General features: G+C 56.7%; 1 protein-coding gene across 1 annotated transcript; it reads right to left on the bottom strand.

The window, feature by feature from the left end:
- Positions 1 to 301: 301 nt before the first annotated feature.
- MUC4 (mucin 4, cell surface associated) lies at positions 302 to 21,135 on the bottom strand. Its single transcript, XM_057427208.1, has 28 exons — positions 18,636 to 21,135; positions 9,597 to 9,836; positions 9,126 to 9,265; positions 8,758 to 8,922; positions 8,523 to 8,678; positions 8,212 to 8,342; positions 7,896 to 7,984; positions 7,410 to 7,586; positions 7,179 to 7,322; positions 6,950 to 7,069; positions 6,560 to 6,765; positions 6,280 to 6,358; positions 5,940 to 6,110; positions 5,635 to 5,736; positions 5,191 to 5,427; positions 4,767 to 4,901; positions 4,492 to 4,670; positions 4,224 to 4,383; positions 4,038 to 4,136; positions 3,252 to 3,434; positions 3,089 to 3,162; positions 2,733 to 2,797; positions 2,269 to 2,468; positions 1,934 to 2,102; positions 1,670 to 1,843; positions 1,167 to 1,204; positions 984 to 1,081; positions 302 to 772 (listed from the first exon to the last, which is right to left on the bottom strand). Exons 1-28 carry the CDS (start codon positions 21,133 to 21,135, stop codon positions 716 to 718), a joined length of 6,288 nt encoding a protein of 2,095 aa, XP_057283191.1. The 3' UTR covers positions 302 to 715.
- Positions 21,136 to 23,539: the final 2,404 nt, after the last annotated feature.

Here is a 23,539-nt window from a genome sequence, read left to right as displayed (position 1 = left end):
GGGGCTGGAACCAGCGTCTACTAGGGTCTGATACACCCACCTTAGGCATCTTCCCTCAGCAGGGCCATTTGTGGGGACCATAGCCCAACCTGCATGATCTGAGCCACTGTGAGTAGTGCCCGGCGAGAGCAGTGAGAGGAAACTTACAGCTCTGCAGGGAGAATGAGGGGATGGAGCAATCGAAAAAGGTACATCCATCTTGTCTTTGGTTCTGTGAATGGAACCAGCAGAAAGCAGGAACTTGAGAGCTTGATGACAAGGAAGGAGGGCTGGCACATGGGCACCATGGGGTGCAGGCAACTTAGCAGCATGCCATCATTGTTGATTTATTCTATTTTGTTCCTAATGGGTTATAATCACTGCATTGTTCCATTTGACCATATCAGTGGCTCTGCTAGGTCTGGTTATGTTGCACTAAAGCATACCCCAGTGCAGACACACTCAAGGATTAACCCAGTTGCCTCTGCAAGGTCCTCAGTGGAAGGTAAAATCCTCTTGCTTTGGCCACCCACTGTAACAGCACATTTTTGATTCAATGAAAACACCTCCTCCAGAGTGAGTCCTCCCACAAACACTAGGCTCCAAAGGACAGCTGCCAGTCCCCTGCTTCCATGCAGGCATTGTTGCTGAAGACCTTGGGAGCGGGTGGTGGGGCTGAAAGCAGCAGCTGGCTTCTCTGTGAGCCCAGAGGTGCTGGGGCAGGACCAGTGGCAAGCTAAGGCTGATGGGGGAGCTGGCTTGGAGGCCTGATGTGGGGTCTCTGGATCCTCATCTGTAAAGAAGGGACAAGCCACACTTTCTGTTGGTGCTGCTCTTTGTGATGAGCTCAACAGCACTGACACAAATGCCAGCCAAAGCATCCGTGGTGCTCTGGCATGAGGCATGGCTCCTGAGTATCTTGGAGGCACAAGGCTAGGACATCTGTCCCCATCCCACAGCCCCCCATTCCGACCCACGATGGGGACAATAACCCCTGGGCATACCTGGACTAGGGGGTCAATGGGCTGGAGCTGCAGTTCCCAAAGGCTTTCCATGGGGTGAGAGTGGATGGGCTCTGCTTGCTCTCCTGCCATCATCAGAGCTGGAGTGGGGAAGATGATCAGAGGTCAAGGAAGACTGGGGTGAAGCAGAGCTGGTGTGAGGAGGTGTTGCAGGAATGTACTCACAGGAGAAGGGCCGTGGCATCCAGAAGGTGTCCCTGGCCCTGGGAGGGGAGAAAAGAAAGGGGATGACATGTCAGGGGAGGCTGGTAGAGCCCCTGCCTGACCTTGGCTCCTGACCAACTTTTTCTAGACCAACATGAATAGCAGTGGAAATTATTTGTATGGGATTCAAATTAAAATTAAATAGAAAGCCTGTCTGTAATTGAGCACTAGGTGGGATGAAGAAGAAATACAAATATTCCCTTGACACAGGGAAAAAAGGTAAGCTAATGTTCAACCCACTGATGTTATCATACCTCCGGGCAGCAGATGACTAGGAAGATGCTAAAAGATCACCCAGCCCAGCCTCTTCCCCATGGCAAGCTCCCTCTGCCCAGGCCAGATGAGTTCCACTGGTGGTGGGTCTTCCAGAGATGGATTTTCCGCCAGCTTTTGCTGCTGACACCCAAACTCCTTTCCCTGCTGCACCCACAGCACCCCCCACCATGGTCCAGCCTATGGCTCACCTCTCGTGCCGGCGGCGCTGCTGGTGGCAGAGGTGTGAGGCCAGGCAGACGATGGCAAGTGAGAGGCAGAGCAGAGCCACGACTACCAGCAAGATGCTGAGGAAGGCAGTGAAGCTGATGGCCAGCTGCTCACACTGGGCACCGGCTGGAGAGAACATGGAGAAGGGCAGGCAGCTGTGGATAGGGAAAGATGAGAGGTGATGGAGAGGTGTGGGGAGAAGCAGCAGTGCCAGACAGCTTTGCACATCCCAGAGCTGCTGCTACCTGCAGGTGGGACCCTCGGGCAGGTGCTGACACTGGCCACCATGCTGGCAGTAGCCCTTCTTGCAAGGGGAGATGCAGATGAAGCCAATGGTCCCCACATAGTGAAGCTGGTATCCTTTGTAACCATACAGATTGCAAGGGAAATAGTGCCTCAGCTCAGCCACTGTCACTGGGGAGGGAAGGCATGGATTCGTCACCTCCCTGAGCTGGATCCATGCCTAGGGACTGCTGCCCACCTGCCCCCCCTGTGGTTGTTACATGAACCCCGGGGCACACAGGGTGATGAGAACAATGGGGACAGCAGGGTGCTCCTCCTGGGCTCCCCTGCAACTCACACTTCACCAGGTCAGTGATGTTGTCCCGGTGCAGGTGCTGGAAGAGGAGGCGAGTGCCTGCTTCCCGCTGTCCCCAGTGCCTGTTGAAGGCGCCAGTGATGGCCCCCGGCAGCTCCTCATTCAGGAATTGGATGACGGTGCCACGGCTGTCATAGGCAAACTCAGACACCACTGCGAAGGTGAAGCCATCACTGTCTGTCCTGCGGGGAAAAGATGGCAGAGCTGTTGCTGCATCACAGAATGACTGAGCCTCACTGTGCCTCAGTTTCCCCATTGGGTGTGTGGTAAAGAAGGAATGAGGCAGGAGATGGAAGGTGCCATGGGGCTTGTGTCTCCAAGGGTTTATCAGCATCAGGGCTGGTGGCTGGAACTGCCCTTTGTGCCCCAAACCCCATGGCACCAGGCCCAGCCTTGCTCTGCTGGCTCTCTGGGGTGGGCATGGGGCTGCTCCACAGCTGACTCACATTTGGGTGATGTTGGTGTTGCACTGGAAAGCCTTTACCTCCAGGGAGGACAGGATGGCTGAGACCTGCGGTGGAGGAAATGGAAGGGCATTAGGGAGAGGCTGAAGGGCAGCGTGGGCACTGTGGCCAAGCCCCAGGGGCTGCTCTGGCCTTCCATTCACACACTGGGGACCTGGCACATGGCTGTAGCCAGCATCACATGGCTGGCGCTGCCTCCCTCCAGCCCTGTGGATCCATTGGATGCCTGTGAATCTCACAGGAGGGGAGCGCATGAAGGCATGGGCACCCCAAGCTGCCATGCTGCCTGGTGTGCTGGTGCATCCCCCTCCCTGAGCCCATCCCCTCTGGTGACATACAGTGCCATTGACTTCCTCGGCAGTGGCGTTTCGCAGCGTCCTGGCCCGCAGCCGAATGCTCCTCCGGGGCAGGCCTGCCAGGGGGAAGCACAGCAGCGCCTCTGCACCCCTGCACCGGCGTGAGCGGGGTTGGGGCTCACACCCACCGGGTACAGGCACCCACCTGCGCTGGGCAGCGGCCGAAAATCCCCCCCTGCCACCAGGCAGCGCTGGTCGGTGAAGGCCGGGGGGCAGGCGCAGCTGGGGGTGCAGGTGAGGGGGTGCAGGTGGCAGTGTCCCCCATTACTGCAGTATCCCGTGGGGCAGGAGCGGGAGCCGCAGGCTGAGCCACAGCCTGGCCCCTCCCCTGCAGGATGGGGAGCCCAGGTCAGGTTGAGGCACGAGCCTGGCTGCAGGCAGAGAGCCCCAGCCCACTGAGCCATCCCCAGCTGCTCTGTAGCGCCTTTCTTACAAGTTTCATGTTTGGGGGTTTCTTTTTAACACATTAAGACTTTTAGTATAAATTCAGGTCCTCAAGGAAAAGCCCTGCACCTCCTCCTCCCAGCTGAAGCCTTTCGCCCTTGGGAAATCCCAGCTCACTGCATTAGAATAGGATTGAAAACCATCACTCACCCACCCCCCCCATCCCCCCAGCCACCATAAAAAAAGATTTTATTTTAGCCCCCCAACCTCTGCATGTGCATTTGAACTTTGATGGGATGAGATTTTTTTTTTTTTTTTCCCACAGAGAAAAATTGCATGAGAAAATTTTCCCTTCCCAGAGGAATACTGAGACCTGCAGCCTAGGAGTATGAGCAGTGGCTGGATTCCAGTCCCTTCCGTTAAAGACAGCAAGAGCTTGTGTACAGAGCTCAGCTAGCTCCCCCTTCTCTCTCCCAGTTCGGGCTCCATGGGAGCCCTCTTCTGAGGCCCAGGGGATAGTGGGGATGAGAACAGTGCCCATACTCACCCTCCTCGCCAGCTGGGCAGGAGCAGGAGTAGCTGCCCACCGTGTTGGTGCACGTGGTGTTCCCTGGGCACACCGCCCCCTGAGCGCATTCGTCAATATCTGCCGAGGCAATGCAGCATGGCACCGGGAGAAGCACCTTGGTGGGGATCCCATGGGTGCCCTGGGGCCATGGCAAGCCCTTGTCACCTGAGCAGTGCCGCCCGTCACCAGTCAGGCCGGCTGGGCAGGGGCCGCAGCCAGCAAGGGAGTCGCAGCGTACTCCAGGGAAGCATCCCTGGGCACAGGGGTCCGGAGGGTCCTGGCAGAAGGGACCCGAGTAGCCGCCCTCGCACCTGCAGGCTGCCAACTGGAAGGAGACGGTGACGCTGGCTTAGGGGACATGAGGAGGATGGATGGACAGAGAAGAGAGCTGTGGGGACAGGCACAGTGAGGCACTGGCTTTCCAGCACACTACCTGCAGGGAGGACCCCTCCACAGGGACAGTGTTGCTGTAATCGCACTCCTGGATCCTGCTGCAGCTGCAGAGTGTGAAGTGGAGCTGGAGGAGGGCAGAGAGGTTGTTGGACCCGATAGCCTCCAGGTCGATGGTGAGCGGGGCTGTCCCACGGGGCTCCCACGTCAAGGTGCCACTCTCTGCCAGGGGAGAGGTGGGAGTTAGAGGAGGTGGCAGTGAGCTGGCGGCCACTATCCCCCCATCCCATCCCCGCTGCCTCATTGCTCCTTCCTTACCCGATATGTTGAGCTCTGGTGAGAGGTGGGGGACAAAGTGTGCACCCAGCCCCACAGCATGGTACTGCCTCCTGACCCTTTCTGTCCTAAAGGCTGTGAGTGACGCGTCACCAGTGATGATGGGAGGGAAGGCATCTGACGAAAGAGCAGTCCAGCGCACAGCTGGTTGGTAGCTACACATGGCTCTGAGTCCCTCATGGTGAGGACAGGACCCCAGGCAGATGCTGCCATGACTGCCCACTGATGAGGCCCTTGTGTTGCACAGCGTGGTGGCATCTCCCAGGCTTTGAGACCAGCCAGCCAGGCAATGCAACTCTGAGACCTTGTTGACTTCTCTCCTGACTCACATGGAGCAAGAGAGGACAGTGTGAGAGCAGGGCACTGCCCAGTTACCAAAGCTATGACCTCTTAGAGGTCCACTTACTGAGTACTGTCTTCTTCTGCTGGAAGTCAGCTGTGAAGCTCTGGGTGGCCAGACCCAGGGCCATGTCCCCTGTGCTCAGTGAATCATAGATGCACTCCTTGCTGCCACGGCACTGTGAGGCTGCCAGCTGGTACTGGCTTTCACCCTCCTGCCGCAGCTGAGACAAGAAGATGGGTGTGAAGTTCATTGCTGGTAAGCCCAGAGGCTGAGTAAACAGGCTGTGCCCTCCAACAGCCCCTGCAAGAGAGTACGCCATGGGTATGGCCTTGGGTTTTTAAGGTTTCTTGTATTTTAAGTATAATTTCCGCAGAGCAGTGAGGAGACCAAAGGGCTTCCCTCGCATCACTTCTGCTCAGGCAAGTGTCAAAATGCCTCCAGCCAAAGTGTAGCCAGAAGGCACAGGAACAGGGGAATCATCAAGGTAGTTCCCAAGCCTGAACATACAGGTCAAACCATAGCTGTAGATCTCCTCCTCACTGCTGTTCACAGGGATGCTGGTACCATTTGGCATCTGGAAGTCGTCTGCGGGGTCATGGTCCCACACACCTGGTGAAGCATCACCAGAGGACTGAAGTCTCCCCAGGGTTGACCTCCTCTCTGGTGCTGACCCGTATTTAGTTTAGACTCAGAGGTCCCTGCCTTCAAAATATGTCATCCTTCCCCCTTCTTCCCCCAGTGTTTTCTAGTCTGCTTTAGGGTGGGAATGGGACTTTACACCCTGCCTCTGCAGCAGTGCCACAAGTCCTCACCCAGGAGGCCCTTGGTGCTGTTGCGGTATTGATCGGGAAGACTGCAGACCATGCTGAGGATCCTGGAGGTGGCAGAGATGGTGATGGCAATGGCCCCGTTGAAAACAGCTGTGATAGAAGAGGCATTGACCAGCAGGACACCAGGGCTGTAGTACACCTCAGCACCCATGTCTGCAAGGGAAGGAGAGCACAGAGGGAGAGTCCATGCAAGGCTGGGGTCTGAAATGATGCCCCAGAATTTGTGGAGGGGAATGCTCTCCATCCACCCTGGTTGAGTGGGGATGGAGACACTCATCACTTCTGCAGATACCTTTAACATTTAACAGCACAACCTGCTCACCTTGGGCATAGGAGAATTGGATGGTTTCATGGTTCAGGAGGACTTGGATATCACCCCAGCTCCCCAGGGTCCACTCAACCTGCAAATCACAGCATATGTCCTGGTCAGCCCCTCTGCTCATCCCTTCCTGCCATCCCCCGCTGGTGGGGAGACTTGAGCTAAGCTGTGTCCTCCTCCAGCCCTGGCAGAGAAGCTCAGTGCCAGGGCCATTCACCAGGGCTGGATGTGCTCTTCATTCCCTTTAGAAGCTCAAACTGATACCCAGATTTCCTCTACTCACTGTTGTTGTGGTGGTGGAGGAGATGTACTGGGCGGCAAAGGCCACGAAATTGGTGGCCTGAGCCATGCCAGTCCGGACTGTGCGGCCGTGCAGCACAAAGCTGGTCTGGGCATCACTAGCCAGCAGCAGGGCAAAGTCCCCAAGGCCATTGAAGGTGTAGGTGAGTCCATCCATAGTGGTGATGTGGGGGTCCCCAAAGGCACCAGCTGTGGTCCAAAAGACATGGAGCCATTTTGGGGGAAGGAAAATAGGCCTGGTGTCAGGCAGGAAATGATGGTGCCATTTCATGGAGGAGAGCAGCCTCTGGATGCTCTCCAGAGGGGATCTGTGTATGGACATGTCACCCACCCAGTACCCTGGCACAGAGGAGGTAGAGCCCTGGGGACTCACCAGGGGTGGGTGGCACATATCCCTCGCAGCCAACCCTTGGTCTCTTCTCAGCAAACCTTGCACAGAACAGGGGCTTCCCAACACGCCGGCAGCACCAGTCAAATGCCTCCAGCTCCCCATCTGAGGGGTAAGGCAGCTGGGTGACGGGGGTGTCGGGGTCCCCACTGCGTTTGCAGAGCGCTCAGTGTTTGGTGTGTAAAGTGTAAAGGCAGTGCTGATGCCCACTTACCAGTGGCGGGGTGAATGAGGAGGCTCCATGCTCTCTCCTGCCAGCCTTCAAGCAAGCTCCTATCTCGGTACAGACACCGCACCCCGGCTCCCGCCGGGCTGGGGGATGCAGTGCGCAGCATCCTCACGGAGGGGTCTGCTGGGCCTGAAATGGTGCGGGAGGATGACGGCCACCCCAGAGCAGAGGGGACCACATACCCGTGGCTGGCCCTGGGGGTGCTGCGCTTGGCACCTGCACTGCGGCGGAAGCGGGGATCCAGCTCTGCCTGGGGCCAGGAACAGGGGCATGGTGGGAGCTGAGCGTTCCAGGCGGCTGGTGATGGCTCTGCGTCCAGCCACGCCAGGCACCGCAGCCTATAGTTCACCCGAGAGCGGCTGTCCAGCCTGTAGATCCACAGACCACGCACATCTGGGAGCAATCAGAGAACAGCACCGCCCCACTGGGATCCCACCTTGCTCTGAGGGGGATCCCGTGGGACAACCGTCCCTGGCCATTGTCCTCACACAAAGTCTCCAGGCTCCCTCTAGAGCTGGCTTGGCTGTAGCAAGCCACAGCAGGACACAGGACGCCCATGTTCTGCTCTCAGTGGCCAGCCCTGGCTCAGTGGCTTTGCTGGCCCATCACCTCACAGGGGCAAGTCCCGGGAACATGCTCCCAGCACAGAGCGCATGGATCCCCCCATCCTGACCTGCCTCATGGACTCCCCCCTCGTCATACCGGTGCTGGTGCTGCTGTGCTGGTCAGGTCGGTACTTGACAGCCGCTGGCTTCTGAGTCAGCTCGTTGTTTTGGGCATAGCCATTGCCGCTGTGTGGAGACACAAGGTTTGGGAGTCACCCTCCTAACACAACCCTCCTCCTCTCCTTGTAGAGCAGCTGGGATAGGAATTGCTATGGGGGAAGGGTTTAAATGGGACAGGGTTGCTTTAGGGGTGGGAGCTGGGCTTTCCTGGGGGTAAGGTCTCAGATGGTCCCAACATAATGCTGGGAGAAATCCCTGCTCCCTCAAAACACAGCCACACATGTGCATAGCACCTGGAGAAGCCAATCAGCACATTGTCTGCAGCCAACTTGGTGTAGTCCCACCGCATCCCGCCATCCTGGTACAGCAGCAGGGTGAAGGAACAGTTCCCATCAGTGGTGAGTATTGCCTGGTAGGTGCTCGTCTGGAGAATACAAGGCACTCCTTTAGCACCACCAAAGCCTCCCCTGCTCTCCCTGCAGTGCAGACTGTGGTGGTGAGACCTGAAACACCTGAATCAAGGTACAGGAGACCAGCAGCCCAGCTCTGCTCTGGCCATCGCTGGTGACAGTCCCCCCTGTCACCTGAGTCCCACACTGCTCACCCGAGTGTCATTCCTCTGGGACGGGTATGCTGGAGCCTTCTCCCATGTCACCTTCAAGGTCCATTTTGCTACATAGGGGATTTTCAGGTATTTCTTGATCTTTGCTTCCACATCATGAACAAGGGGGTCTCGAATAGAGCTGAGTGTGGAGTACTCCTGGTTGTCAAGAGAGAGAGTAAAAATGGGCAAGCTGGGAGCTGGGGTCTCCCAGGAGAGTACCTTTGTTTGCCCTGACCTGGTACCAAGTAGTGCCGACACCCTGGGAGAAATCTGCGTCGTCCCAGAAGGCAGCCACCATCGGCAAACCCTCCTGGCCACTGAAGCCCTGGGGAGGTGGGTTGGGATTGGAGGGGACGTAGTTGTCCGTGGGTGGGAAAATGATCTGTCCATTATCTGTAAACTAACCAGAATAACTTGTTCATTGCTGAATCCCAGGCAACTCCTGGGGAGGCCTTTAGCTCTCATGGGTGAGCTGAAAACAGGCATTTTTAACTGAAAAAAAATTATATTCAATGAAGTTCAGTTTCTGCTCCATTTCTGTAGGATATTATTCTACCAAAGAGCCTACACATCCCTGACATGCTCAGCAAGGTGGGAACTCACGTAGAGAGCATCCTGCAGTGAATTCCCAAAGGGGAACCCAATCTCTGGCTTGAACAGGGGGGAGTTAAAATCCACTGTCCGCTGGACACACTCCTGGTCCCCTTCCTTTGCACCGAAGGGGTAGAGCAAGGCTGCCGGCACTGAGATGGAAAGGAGAAAAACCGTTAATGTCTGCTCCATCTTTCCTATGGCCGGCGCACACTCACCTGCTTGCTGCCTGGATGCTGCACGTGTGCTACTCCTGGACAGACCACTGCTTGGACAGTGTAACCCAACTTTCAAACCAGTTTTTAACCTGGAACAGGCTCCCAGAAGTCTTATTTCATCTTTCATCACGAACCTCATAGATTAACATGCATTGTGGAAGAACTGCCCCAGGCTTGGCCATAGGTACCCTCAGACATCACGATGCTTCAACAGCTGATTAACCCCTTCCTGCTCTATGCTTTAGGATGAAGAAAATCTACTTACTTGTAATCCCACTGGTGAGTGCGAGTTCAGGGGCAGGATTTCTGTGAACAGTGGTGGAGTTGGAAGATGTGCTTGATGTTGTGGCCAGTCCCTTCTGTGTCCCAAAGGCAGGAGCTGGGGCAGTGGTAGGTCTGGAGGTAACAGCTGGTTTCAAAGAAATGGTAGAGCCTGCAGGGAGGACATCTCCTGCCTCCTTGGCTGGACTCACTGAGAATTCAGGTGCAACAGCTGCAGTGCTCCCTGCAGGGATGGTTTTGAATCTGTCTGCAATAGTGGCTGTGGTTGTGTCTGCAGTGGTGGCTGTGATTGTGTCTGCAGTGATGGCTATGGGTCTCTCTGCAGTGATGTTTGTTTCTGCTGTGGAGGCTGTGGTTGTGTCTGCAGTCATGGTTGTGGTTGTGCCTGCACTGATGGCTGTGGTTGTGTCTGCAGTGATGGCTGTGGTTGTTTCTGCAGTGGTGGCTGTGGTTGTGTCTGCAGTGGTGGCTGTGGTTGTGTCTGCAGTGGTGGCTGTGATTGTGTCTGCAGTCATGGCAGTGATTGTGTCTGCAGTGATGGCTATGGGTCTCTCTGCAGTGATGTTTGTTTCTGCTGTGGAGGCTGTGGTTGCGTCGGCAGTGGTGTGTGTGGTTGTGTCTGTAGTCATAGCTGTGGTTGTGTCTGCAGTGATGGCTGTGGTTGTTTCTGCAGTGGTGGCTGTGGTTGTGTCTGCAGTGATGGCTGTGGTTGTGCCTGCAGTGGTGGCTGTGGTTCTACCGACAGTGGCGGCTGTGGTTGTTTCTGCAGTGATGGCTGTGGTTGTTTCTCCAGTGATGGCTGTATTTGTGTCTGAAGTCATGGCTGTGGTTGTGTCTGCACTGGTGACTGTGGGTCTGTATGCAGTCATGGCTGTGGTTGTGTCTGCAGTGATGGCTGTGGTTGTGTCTGCACTGGTGGCTGTTGTTGTGTCTGCAACCATGGCTGTGGGTCTGTCTTCAGTGATGGCTGTGCTTGTTCCTACAGTGATGCCTGTGGTTGCGTCTGCAGTGATGGCTGTGTTTGTGTCTGTAGTCATGGCTGTGGTTGTGTCTGCAATGGTGGCTGTGGTTGTGTCTGCACTGGTGGCTGTGGTTGTGCCTGCAGTGATCGCTGTGATTGTGTCTGTAGTCATGGCAGTGGGTCCGTCTGCAGTCATGGCTGTGGTTGTGCCTGCAGTGATGGCTGTGATTGTGCCTGCAGTGACGGCTGTGGTTGTGTCTGCAGTGATGGCTGTGGTTGTTTCTGCAGTGGTGGCTGTGGCTGTGTCTGCAGTGACGACTGTGGTTGTGTCTGCAGTGATGGTTGTGGGTCTGTCTGCTGTGGTGGCTGTGGGTCCGTCTGCACTGGTGGCTGTGGTTGTGTCTGTAGTCATGGCTGTGGTTGTGTCTGCAGTCATGGATGTGGTTGCGTATGCAGTGATGGCTGTGAGTCTGTCTTCAGTGATGGATGTGGATCTGTCTGCAGTGATGGCTGTGCTTGTGTCAGCACGGGTGGCTGTGGGTCTGTCTTCAGTGATGGCTGTGCTTGTTTCTGCAGTGGTGGCTGTGGTTGTGTCTGCAGTGATGGCTGTGGCTCTGTCTGCAGTCATGGCTGTGGTTGTTTCTGCACTGGTGGCTGTGGTTGTGTATGCAGTGATGGCTGTGGCTCTGTCTGCAGTCATGGCTGTGGTTGTTTCTGCACTGGTGGCTGTGGTTGTGTCTGCAGTGATGGCTATGGGTCTGTCTGCGGTGGTGGCTGTGGCTGTGTCTGCAGTAATGGCTGTGCTTGTTTCTGCAGTGGTGGCTGTGGTTGTGTCTGCAGTGGTGGCTGTGGTTGTGTATGCAGTGATGGCTGTGCTTGTTTCTGCAATGATGGCTGTGGTTGCGTTTGCAGTGAGGGCTGTGGTTGTTTCTGCAGTGATGGCTGTGGTTGTGTCTGCAGTGGTGGCTGTGTTTGTGTCTGCAGTGAGGGCTGTGGTTGTGTCTGCAGTGATGGCTGTGGATGCATCTGCAGTGATGGCTGTGGCTGTGTCTGCAGTGGTGGCTGTGGTTGTGTCTGCAGTGATGGCTGTGGTTGTGTCTGCAGTGATGGCTGTGGATGCATCTGCAGTGTTCGCTGTGGCTGTGTCTGCAGTCATGTCTGTGGTTGTGTCTTCAATGATGGCTGTGATTGTGTCTGCACTGGTGGCTGTGGTTGTGTCTGCAGTGATGGCTGTGTTTGTGTCTGCAGTGACGGCTGTGGTTGTGTCTGAAGTCATGGCTGTGGCTGCGTCTGCATTAATGGCTGTGATTGTTTCTGCAGTGATGGCTGTGGTTGTGTCTGCAGTGGTGCCTGTGGTTGTGTTCGCAGTGGTGGCTGTGGTTGTTTCTGCAGTGATGGCTGTGGATGCATCTGCAGTGTTCGCTGTGGCTGTGTCTGCAGTCATGTCTGTGGTTGTGTCCTCAATGATGGCTGTGATTGTGTCTGCACTGGTGGCTGTAGTTGTGTCTGCAGTGATGGCTGTGGCTGTGTCTGCAGTGAGGGCTGTGGTTGTGTCTGCAGTGAGGGCTGTGCTTGTTTCTGCAGTGGTGGCTGTGATCATGTCTGCAGTGATGGCTGTGGTTGTGTCTGAAGTCATGGCTGTGGTTGTGTCTGCAGTGATGGCTCTGGTTGTTTCTGCAGTCATGGCTGTCGTGTCTGCAGTGACGGCTGTGAGTCTGTCAGCAGTGATGGTTGTGTCTGCAGTGATGGCTGTGGTTGTGTCTGCAGTGATGCCTGTGGTTGTGTCTGCACTGATGGCTGTGATTGTGTCTGCAGTGGTGGCTGTGTTTGTTTGTGCAGTGATGGCTGTGGTTGTGTTTGCACTGGTGGCTGTGGATCTGTCTGCAGTGATGGCTGTGCTTTTTTCTGCAGTGGTGGCTGTGATCGTGTCTGCAGTGATGGCTGTGGTTGTGCCTGCAGTGATGGCTGTGATTGTACCTGCAGTGATGGCTGTGGTTGTGTCTGTAGTGATGGCTGTGGTTGTGTCTGCAGTGATGGCTGTGGTTGTGTCTGCAGTGATGGCTGTGTTTGTTTCTGCAGTGGTGGCTGTGATCATGCCTGCAGTGATGGCTGTGCTTGTTTCTGCAGTGGTGGCTGTGATCGTGTCTGCAGTGATGGCTGTGGTTGTGCCTGCAGTGATGGCTGTGGTTGTGTTTGCACTGGTGGCTGTGGGTCTGTCTGCAGTGCTGGCTGTGCTTGTTTCTGCCGTGGTGGCTGTGATCGTGTCTGCAGTGATGGCTGTGGTTGTGCCTGCAGTGATGGCTGTGGTTGTGTCTGTAGTGATGGCTGTGGTTGTGTCTGCAGTGATGGCTGTGGTTGTGTCTGCAGTGATGGCTGTGTTTGTTTCTGCAGTGGTGGCTGTGATCATGCCTGCAGTGATGGCTGTGCTTGTTTCTGCAGTGGTGGCTGTGATCGTGTCTGCAGTGATGGCTGTGGTTGTGCCTGCAGTGATGGCTGTGGTTGTGCCTGCAGTGATGGCTGTGGTTGTGTTTGCACTGGTGGCTGTGGGTCTGTCTGCAGTGCTGGCTGTGCTTGTTTCTGCCGTGGTGGCTGTGATCGTGTCTGCAGTGATGGCTGTGGTTGTGCCTGCAGTGATGGCTGTGGTTGTGTCTGCAGTGATGGCTGTGTTTGTTTCTGCAGTGGTGGCTGTGATCATGTCTGCAGTGATGGCTGTGCTTGTTTCTGCAGTGGTGGCTGTGATCGTGTCTGCAGTGATGGCTGTGGTTGTGCCTTTAGTGGTGGCTGTGGTTGTGTCTGCAGTGATGGCTGTGAATGCGTCTGCAGTGGTGGCTGTGGTTGTGTCTGCAGTGATGGCTGTGGTTGCGTATGCAGTGATCGCTGTGGTTGTGTCTGCACTGGTGGCTGTGGTTGTGTCTGCAGTGATGGCTGTGCTTGTTTTTGCAGTGGTGGCTGTGATCGTGTCTGCAGTGATGGCTGTGGTTGTGCCTGCAGTGGTGGCTGTGGTTGTGTCTGCAATGGTGGCTGTGGTTGTGTCTGCAGTGGTGCCTGTGGTTGTGTCTGCAGTGATGGCTGTGGTTGTGTCTGCACTGGTGGCTGTGGTTGTGTTTGCACTGGTGGCTGTGGGTCTCTCTGCAGTGATGGCTGTTCTTGTTTCTGCCGTGGTGGCTGTGATCGTTTCTGCACTGGTGGCTGTGGTTGTGTTTGCACTGGTGGCTGTGTGTCTGTCTGCAGTGATGGCTGCGCTTGTTTCTGCAGTGATGGCTATGGTTGTGTCTGCAGTGGTGGCTGTGGTTGTGTCTGCAGGGATGGCTGTGGTTGTTTCTGCAGTGATGGCTGTGGTTGTTTCTGCAGTGATGGCTGTGGTTGTTTCTGCAGTGATGGCTGTGGTTGTGTCTGCAGTGATGGCTGTGGTTGTGTCTGCAGTGGTGGCTGTGGTTGTGTCTGCAGTGGTGGCTGTGGTTGCGTATGCAGTGATCGCTGTGGTTGTGTCTGCACTGGTGGCTGTGGTTGTGTCTGTAGTGATGGCTGTGGTTGCGTATGCAGTGGTGGCTGTGGTTGTGTCTGCAGTGATGTCTGTGCTTGTTTCTGCAGTGGTGGCTGTGATCGTGTCTGCAGTGATGGCTGTGGATGCGTCTGCAATGGTGGCTGTGGTTGTGTCTGCAGTGATGGCTGTGGTTGCGTATGCAGTGATCACTGTGAGTCTATCTGCAGTGTTCGCTGTGGCTGTGTCTGCAGTGGTGGTTGTGGTTGTGTCTGCATTGGTGCCTGTGGTTGTGTCTGCAGTGATGGCTGTGGTTGTGTCTGCACTGGTGGCTGTGGTTGTGTTTGCACTGGTGGCTGTGGGTCTGTCTGCAGTGATGGCTGTGCTTGTTTCTGCAGTTATGGCTGTATTTGTGTCTGCAATGATGGCTGTGGTTGTTTCTGCAGTGATGGCTGTGGTTGTGTCTGCAGTGAGGGCTGTGGTTGTGCCTGCAGTGGTGGCTGGGGTTGTGTCTGCAGTGATGGCTGTGCTTGTTTCTGCAGTGTTGGCTGTGTTTGTGTTTGCACTGGTGCCTGTGGTTGTGTCTGCAGTGATGGCTGTGCTTGTTTCTGCAGTGGTGGCTGTGGTTGTGTTTGCACTGGTGCCTGTGGTTGTGTCTGCAGTGATGGCTGTGCTTGTTTCTGCAGTGGTGGCTGTGGTTGTGTCTGCAGCGATGGCTGTGGACGCGTCTGCAGTGGTGGCTGTAGTTCTGTCTGCAGTGATGGCTGTGGTTGTGTCTGCAGTGATGGCTGTGTTTGTGTTTGCACTGGTGCCTGTGGTTGTGTCTGCAGTGATGGCTGTGGTTGTGCCTGCAGTGATGGCTGTGGTTGTGCCTGCAGTGATGGCTGTGGTTGTGCCTGCAGTGGTGGCTGTGGTTTTGTCTGCAGTGATGGTTGTGGATGCGTCTGCAGTGGTGGCTCTGGTTGTGTCTGCAGTGATGGCTGTGGTTGCGTATGCAGTGATCGCTGTGAGTCTGTCTGCAGTGTTCGCTGTGGCTGGGTCTGCAGTCATGGCTGTGGTTGTTTCTGCAGTGGTGGCTGTGGTTGTGTCTGCAGTGATGGCTGTGGTTGTTTCTGCAGTGGAGGCTGTGGTTGTGTCTGCACTGGTGGCTGTGGTTGTGTCTGCAGTGATGGCTGTGGTTGCGTATGCACTGGTGGCTGTGGTTGTGTCTGCAGTGATGGCTGTGGTTGTTTCTGCAGTGGAGGCTGTGGTTGCGTATGCAGTGATCGCTGTGGTTGTGTCTGCACTGGTGGCTGTGGTTGTGTCTGCAGTGATGGCTGTGGTTGCGTATGCACTGGTGGCTGTGGTTGTGTCTGCAGTGATGTCTGTGCTTGTTTCTGCCGTGGTGGCTGTGATCGTGTCTGCAGTGATGGCTGTGGTTGTGCCTGCAGTGATGGCTGTGGTTGTGTCTACAGTGATGGCTGTGGTTGCGTCTGCAGTGGTGGCTGTGGTTGTGTCTGCAGTGATGGCTGTGGTTGCGTATGCAGTGATCACTGTGAGTCTATCTGCAGTGTTCGCTGTGGCTGTGTCTGCAGTGGTGGTTGTGGTTGTTTCTGCAGTGGTGCCTGTGGTTGTGTCTGCAGTGATGGCTGTGGTTGTGTCTGCACTGGTGGCTGTGGTTGTGTTTGCACTGGTGGCTGTGGGTCTGTCTGCAGTGATGGCTGTGCTTGTTTCTGCAGTGATGGCTGTATTTGTGTCTGCAATGATGGCTGTGGTTGTTTCTGCAGTGATGGCTGTGGTTGTGTCTGCAGTGATGGCTGTGGTTGTGCCTGCAGTGGTGGCTGTGGTTGTGTCTGCAGTGACGGCTGTGCTTGTTTCTGCAGTGGTGGCTGTGGTTGTGTCTGCAGCGATGGCTGTGGACGCGTCTGCAGTGGTGGCTGTGGTTCTGTCTGCAGTGATGGCTGTTTTTGTTTCTGCAGTGATGGCTGTGTTTGTGTTTGCACTGGTGCCTGTGGTTGTGTCTGCAGTGATGGCTGTGGTTGTGCCTGCAGTGATGGCTGTGGTTGTGCCTGCAGTGATGGCTGTGGTTGTGCCTGCAGTGGTGGCTGTGGTTGTGTCTGCAGTGATGGTTGTGGATGTGTCTGCAGTGGTGGCTGTGGTTGTGTCTGCAGTGATGGCTGTGGTTGCGTATGCAGTGATCGCTGTGAGTCTGTCTGCAGTGTTCGCTGTGGCTGTGTCTGCAGTCATGGCTGTGGTTGTGTCTGCAGTGGTGGCTGTGGTTGTGTCTGCAGTGATGGCTGTGGTTGTTTCTGCAGTGGAGGCTGTGGTTGTGTCTGCAGTGATGGCTGTGGTTGTTTCTGCAGTGGAGGCTGTGGTTGTGTCTGCAGTTATGGCTGTGGGTCTGTTTGCAGTGATGACTGTGGTTCTGTCTATAGTCACGGCTGTGGTTGTTTTTGCTGTGGTGGCTGTGGTTGTGTCTGCACTGGTGGCTGTGGGTCTGTCTGCAGTGATGGCTGTGCTTGTTTCTGCAGTGATGGCTGTATTTGTGTCTGCAGTGATGGCTGTGGTTTTGTCTGCAGTGGTGCCTGTGGTTGTGTCTGTAGTCATGGCTGTGGTTGTGTCTGCAGTGGTGGCTGTGGTTGTGTCTGCAGTGATGGCTGTGGTTTTGTCTGCAGTGATGGCTGTGGGTCTGCCTGCAGTGATGGCTGTGGTTGTGTTTGCACTGGTGGCTGTGGGTCTGTCTGCTGTGATGGCTGTGCTTGTTTCTGCAGTGGTGGCTGTGGTTGTGTCTGCAGTCATGGCTGTCGTTGTGTCTGCAGTGGTGGCTGTGGATGCGTCTGCACTGGTGGCTGTGGTTGCGTATGCAGTGATCACTGTGAGTCTGTCTGCAGTGTTCGCTGTGGCTGTGTCTGCAGTGGTGCCTGTGGTTGTGTCTGCAGGGATGGCTGTGGTTGTGTCTGCAGTGATGGCTGTGGTTGTGTCTGCACTGGTGGCTGTGGTTGTGTTTGCACTGGTGGCTGTGGGTCTGTCTGCAGTGATGGCTGTGCTTGTTTCTGCAGTGATGGCTCTATTTGTGTCTGCAATGATGGCTGTGGTTGTGTCTGCAGTGATGGCTGTGGTTGCGTCTGCAGTGAGGGCTGTGGTTGTGTCTGCAGTGATGGCTGTGGTTGTGTCTGCAGTGGTGGCTGTGGTTGTGTCTGCAGTGATGGCTGTGCTTGTTTCTGCAGTGGTGGCTGTGATCGTGTCTGCAGTGATGGCTGTGGTTGTGCCTGCAGTGGTGGCTGTGGTTGTGTCTGCAATGGTGGCTGTGGTTGTGTCTGCAGTGGTGCCTGTGGTTGTGTCTGCAGTGATGGCTGTGGTTGTGTCTGCACTGGTGGCTGTGGTTGTGTTTGCACTGGTGGCTGTGGGTCTGTCTGCAGTGATGTCTGTGCTTGTTTCTGCCGTGGTGGCTGTGATCGTGTCTGCAGTGATGGCTGTGGTTGTTTCTGCAGTGGTGGCTGTGGTTGTTTCTGTAGTGATGGCTGTGCTTGTTTCTGCAGTGGTGGCTGTGGTTGTGTCTGCAGTGATGGCTGTGGTTGTGTCTGCAGTGGTGCCTGTGGTTGTGTCTGCAGTGATGGCTGTGTTTGTGTCTGCACTGGTGGCTGTGGTTGTGTTTGCACTGGTGGCTGTGGGTCTGTCTGCAGTGATGGCTGTGCTTGTTTCTGCAGTGGTGGCTGTGATCGTGTCTGCAGTGATGGCTGTGGTTGTGTCTGCAGTGGTGGCTGTGGTTGTGTCTGCAGTGGTGGCTGTGGTTGTGTCTGCAGTGGTGCCTGTGGTTGTGTCTGCAGTGATGGCTGTGGTTGCGTCTTCAGTGAGGGCTGTGGTTGTGTCTGCAGTGAGGGCTGTGCTTGTTTCTGCCGTGGTGGCTGTGATCGTGTCTGCAGTGATGGCTGTGGTTGTTTCTGCAGTGGTGGCTGTGGTTGTGTCTGTAGTGATGGCTGTGGTTGTTTCTGCAGTGATGGCTGTGCTTGTTTCTGCAGTGGTGGCTGTGGTTGTGTCTGCAGTGATGGCTGTGGTTGTGTCTGCAGTGATGGCTGTGGGTCTGTTTGCAGTGATGACTGTGTTTCTGTCTATAGTCATGGCTGTGGTGCTGTCTGTAGTCATGGCTGTGGTGGTTTCTGCAGTGATGGCTGTGGGTCTGTCTGCAGTGGTGGCTGTCATGCTCCCCGCATTGATGTCCATTGTGCTCTTTGCAGTGATGGCTCTCTGTCTTTCTGAAGTCATGGTTGTTTTCTTCCCCCAGGCAGATACCGAAGTTGATGTCCAGACGGCAGGAGTTAATGTGCTCGCTGCCTGTCTCATGGTATGGTTGCTGACAGCTCCGGGCAAAGTGGTGCCTGTTTCCGGCTCTGAGAGAATCTCTCTGGCTCTTGCCTCCCCACTTGCATGTAATCCAAGCAGAGATGACGGTACAGTTGCTGGCTCCCCTGCTGGTATGTGCGGGCTTGAGAGGAATGAACTAGGCACCGTGATGGCAGGGCTGGTACTGAGCACTCCCCAGGTCCTTGCAACTATGTCCACCACGGGGCTGCGTGCTGCTGGGTGTAGGACAGGTTGCCCACCTCCACCTCCCTTCATATGCATTACAGCGAGGGACAATGCTCTGCTGGTGGTGGTGGCCTTTGCTGTGGCAGATACCACAGTTGCAGTGGTCCCAGTCATCACAGAGTTCTCCCATCTGGCTGAGGTGCTATGTAGGATGCTGTTGCTAGAGAGCATGCTGGCAGCTGGTGTTGTGGCTGGGCTTGTGCCACCACTAGTGGAAACAGGCCCATAGGTGCTGTCGGTGCTGGCTGAGGGTGCTGCACCCTTGGCACCGCTCTCCAAAGGGGTGGTGTCCGCCTGAGCAGCGGTAACCCCAGCACCTGTCCGGGATGCAGCTGCAGTCTCCCACACGTGTGTGAGGCCAACAGCCAGTGAGGAGCCCGCAGCTATGGGCTCATCCTCAGTGACTGGACTGTGAGCTTTCAAGGCTGGGTCTTGTCTGCTATTGGTGGCCTCATGGAATGGCCTTGGGGTGACAGTGGAGGTACTGCTGGGGACAGCCGAAGGGAGTGTTGTCGTGATCCTTTCCAGCCTAGCATCACCTGCTCCTGATGCTGGATGAGTGATGGTGATGCTGGGTGTGACGGAGGGTGCTACCACGACTGGATGAGTGCTCCTGGGGACAGGAGATGACACACTGACCTCTGGCTCAGCAGGACTGTGAGTGAGACCAGGAACCAGCTCCGGAGCTGTAAGTGACACTGTGCCCATGATGGCCACTGCTGTAGGGCTTTTGCTGCCTGGGCCAGAGTGTGCCAACAAGGTGGCATCACCACTGCCTGGCTCAGCCACCCCAGCCATCGGAGTGGGCAACCGCAGAGGCAGCCCCATAGCCCTGTTCCTTGTGGTGGCAGAAGCTGTGTCCATGTCCAAGTCCATGCCCATGTCCAGGCCCATGGTGGGCCCAGCAGTATGATAGTTGTGGTCCCAAGCAGCGGCATGGGCTGTGGCAGAGGGTGATTCCAGCAGGGCAGTCTCTAGGGTGGTGCTGCCACTGAGAGGGGTGCCTACCACAGCACCCACCCTTGTATTTTCAGCCGGGGTTGAGTCTAGAACTGCCTGCATGGTGCTGCCATCTTCTTTCAGCTGGGACTTGTCCCTGCCTCCCTCCACAGCTGCATTTTTGGGGGGTGGCTGGGGTGTCTTGCCGGTGGTGGCACTGCGGAGGGGACTGGCTGTGGCTGGTGCTGGGCTTGGGTTAGCCATGGCTGGTGGAGAAGAGTGACCACCCCTGGGAGGCAGAACATGCAGATCCATGGTGGGGCTAATTTCAGGAGCCTCAGTCCTTTTGGCAGGTGTCTCTGGTGATGATTCCGCACTGATAATCGCATGGCCAGAAGCTGGCCCTTCTGCTCCACCAGCATCTGTGAGGGACAAGGTCATGGCCATGCTGGGTCCAGCTGGAAGGGATCCACCTGCAGCCACCTCTGCTGTGGTGGCCTCAGGGCCTGCTGAGATCATGTGGGGCAACAGAGACCCTGTGGAGTGCACTGTGGAGTGCAGAAAGGGCCCTGGAGAGGGACCACCAGGGCTATCTGAAGCTTCATGAGGGGACAGCTTCATGCTGAGCCTCACCAGGGTGGCCTTGGTCTCCAGGGGAGAAGTACCTCTTGTGGCTCTGGCTTTGTTCCTGATGGATGCCAGCTCAGTGCCAGTGCTTCCCAGAGCTGCAAACAATGGAGTGGGGACTTGCTTTGCAGTAGTGATGTCCATCACCATAGCTGGTGTGCCTGGAGCTACTGCGGTGGCCTGGGAGTGGGTGACAGCATTGGCTCCAGCAGTGCCAAGGGCTCCACTGTGGCTAGAAGAGAGCACCTCTCCTGTGCCTGGTACAGCACCATGAGGGAGCAGAGGCAAAAGGCCTGGAGGTGGCTGAGTGGAGGGCAAAGGGGAGTCCTGCAGGGCACTGTGGCCAGCACTGGATAAGGAACGTGTCCCTGGCTCTGTAGCCTCGCTGGTGCCAGTTGTGGCAGAAGAAAAGTTGACCTTTGCTGAGGATGTACTTGGGTTGTCTGCAGATGGTGGGGCTGCCATTCTAGCTCCCTCTGTGGCTGCATGGGTTGGGGCACCATGGAGGCCAGTAGCAGGGCTGGCTGGGGCTGCCGCCAACTTCATGGTGTTGCCTGTGTCCTGAAAGATGCTGGTTGTTGTGGCCAGAGGTGAGGTGGCCTTGTCCAGCCCTAGCACGTCCTCCTGGGATGGGAGAATGGAGGTTGCATGCGGCTCAGCAGAGCTCTCACTGGTGCTGTGGACTAACATCCACATGCTGTGCTTATCCTGGTGGAACGATGCTGTCCCTGGCATCCCCTCTGCAGTGATACCATTGCCCAGCTGAACCAACTCATGGGCATCAGTCAATTTGCCAGTTACTGAAGAAGATGCTTTAGTCCCTGGCACTGGTTGAGCAGCTGGGATGTGTGCCACTGGTGGTGACAGACCTCCACTTGGAGCTGGGGAAGAACCTTTCAGTGCACCAGCAGCATCAGCGGGTGGCTTGGCCACAGTGCCTTTTTGCATGGGAACAGTTGTTCCCAGGAGTGACTCTCCAGGGATGCTGTGCAGAGACACTCCTGGCCCTTCCACAGTTTGCGTGGGAGCAGCACTGCTCTTTGATAATGGTTTGCTCATCCCCATTACAGCGGGGATACGTGGAGCTGGGGACGATGTGACTGTAGCTGGCCCAGCAATGCTACCACCTGTGGCAAGATCCACTGCATGCCCTGTCTGCACGAGGGACGGAAGCTGTGCATGCCAAGTGGTGGGAGTTGGAGGGACGCTGGTGGGGTGGCTGGCCGCACCTGGAGAGGAGACTCCAGCCCCTGCCTGGGGTCTGCCTTGTGTTGACGGATCCCTGGGGAGAGCTGCCACAGTGGGAGACCCCTGCTGCTCACCGCTGGCTCTGCCTGGGACCAGCCCTCCCGCCACCACCTCCGGCACCAGGCTGCCTGTGGGGCGAGACAAGGCAGCCCCAGCTGGATCAACCCCACCGCGGCCCCAGCAGGCAGGAGCCCGCCCGCAGCCAGCTGCCCGCCGGCCTTACCTGCGCGCACGGAGATGGTGGTGATGGTTCTCCTGCCCGCGGGAGAGGGGTGCTCCGGCCGGGCAGCTGCGGAGCTGGGGAACGCCTGGCACATGCCCAGCTCTGGAGGCAGCTCGGCACTAGCGCTGTCGGCCAAGAGGGAGGTGCTGCCCGGCTCTACCGGGGCAAGGGGCTGCTGCCCCGTCCCCTCGGCTTGAGCTGGAGGCGGAGCAGGTTGGTAACGGCAGGATGAGGAAAAAAACCAGCCTGGGGTCCCCATCATCCCCATCCCTCCTCCCTGCTGCAGTAGGAAGGTGCTCCCACCCCCTGGGGCTGGTCCCCATCGCAGCACCCACAGCCGGACCAACATCAAGAGCAAGACAGGTATGTTCCCACAAGTAAGAGACCCCATTTGACCCACAACCGACCCTCTGTTACCGTACTAACGGTCAGGGAACCATGCTGAGACTGTCAGCAGCTGGCAGAGGTGGGGTGAACCCCAGCCGGGCATGGGCTCACAGCATTCGAGGAGCCGAAGAGCTGTTCGCAGCACATCACCAATCACCCAGATGGTATCGGCCACCTCGTCTGTCCCGCAGCAGTGTGGGTACCCCGGCACTTACCTGGCAGCACCCAGAAACCCCACAGCACGCAGCTCCAGAGTGGCCCCTGGCCCCAGCAACCCATCATGATTTCTCGACGGCAGGGACAGGACTGCAGCTCTCTCTGTCCCAGCGGAGCAACGCAAGGGGGTGGCTCCACCAGTGAGCACTCCCTCAGGTGGGGGGGACAGGACGCCACATACCCCGCCTGGGGCACTGATTTACCCTGCCTGGGGCACTGATGGCTCCTGTCCTCACAGCCCGCCACAGCCATGGCTATGTCCATGTCCTGGGGACCCACTGATGCTGGGGAACACACATTGTGCCATGGGAAGTTTCAAGGTCCTTGATCCCATGGTTGACACCCCAAGGTTGGGGGCTCCAGAACCCGGAAAGCACACCATGGGTTGCCAAGTCACCTGTGCCAAGGGCCCTGGGATGGCGTGTGGAGACAGGGGTCCCCAGCACCTCTGGGGCGGGGGGGGGGGGGTGGGGGGTGGGGGGGGTGGGTCAGCCCCGGGCTCTTCATCCTCTCATCAACCCCCCTGTTTACTGCTGGGTCCCTGCTATGCTTGGCCGCGGCTGATAACCCCCAGCAGGGGTTGGTTTGCAGCCAAGGAGGAAGAAGGAAGGAGCAGTCTCCTGCTGCACCCTCGGGGTCTTGCGTGTGAGCCCTGCCCCTGTCACCTCCTGGCGCTGCCAGCACCGCTGCCCGGGGACCTGTGTGCAGGGGTTATCAGTGCCATCGCGGCAAACAGCCACGTAAGCCTGGCAGGGAGGGCCTCTTCCCACATGGGCAGGAGGGCTGGGCCTTGTCCTGGGTTGCAGGTCACCTTCCACTGGGGACAGAGGCAACCTCACCGTGCAAAGGGAACCAGTGGGGCCACTTCAGCAAACACAGGTTTGCTTCTTCACAGAGCCTAGCCTAGACCAGCTTGGGCACCATTTAAAGATGAGAAGTAAGTTGGTGAAGCTGTTGCGCCTTCCTCGCTTCATTGACAGCCATCTTCCCCCAGCTGCCATGCTATGGTAGCTGCACTTTAAATGGGGAAACTGAGGCCCAGAGGGTCCAAAGCACCTGTGCATGACTGCTCCCATGGCAGCATCAGCAAACCTCTCCGTTCCCATGCTTAGGGAAGGCCAGGGTGCACATAGCACGTAGCTGATGTAGCCAGACACCACTGCCACAGGGAAGGACACATGAACATGCTGAGGCAGCCCTTCCTGCCAGGCGATTCACCACACATGGTGGAGTCACTCCTCTGAAGCCACCAGCTCTGGAGCAGAAGGCATCCTGTGG

The sequence above is a fragment of the Pezoporus wallicus genome, unplaced genomic scaffold (assembly GCF_028554395.1).
Source record: "Pezoporus wallicus isolate ANWC-B61680 ecotype Strahan unplaced genomic scaffold, APGP_CSIRO_Pwel_v1 scaffold_7107, whole genome shotgun sequence".
Classification (NCBI taxonomy): Eukaryota; Metazoa; Chordata; class Aves; order Psittaciformes; family Psittacidae; genus Pezoporus; species Pezoporus wallicus.
This window is presented reverse-complemented; position numbering and strand designations above follow the sequence as displayed.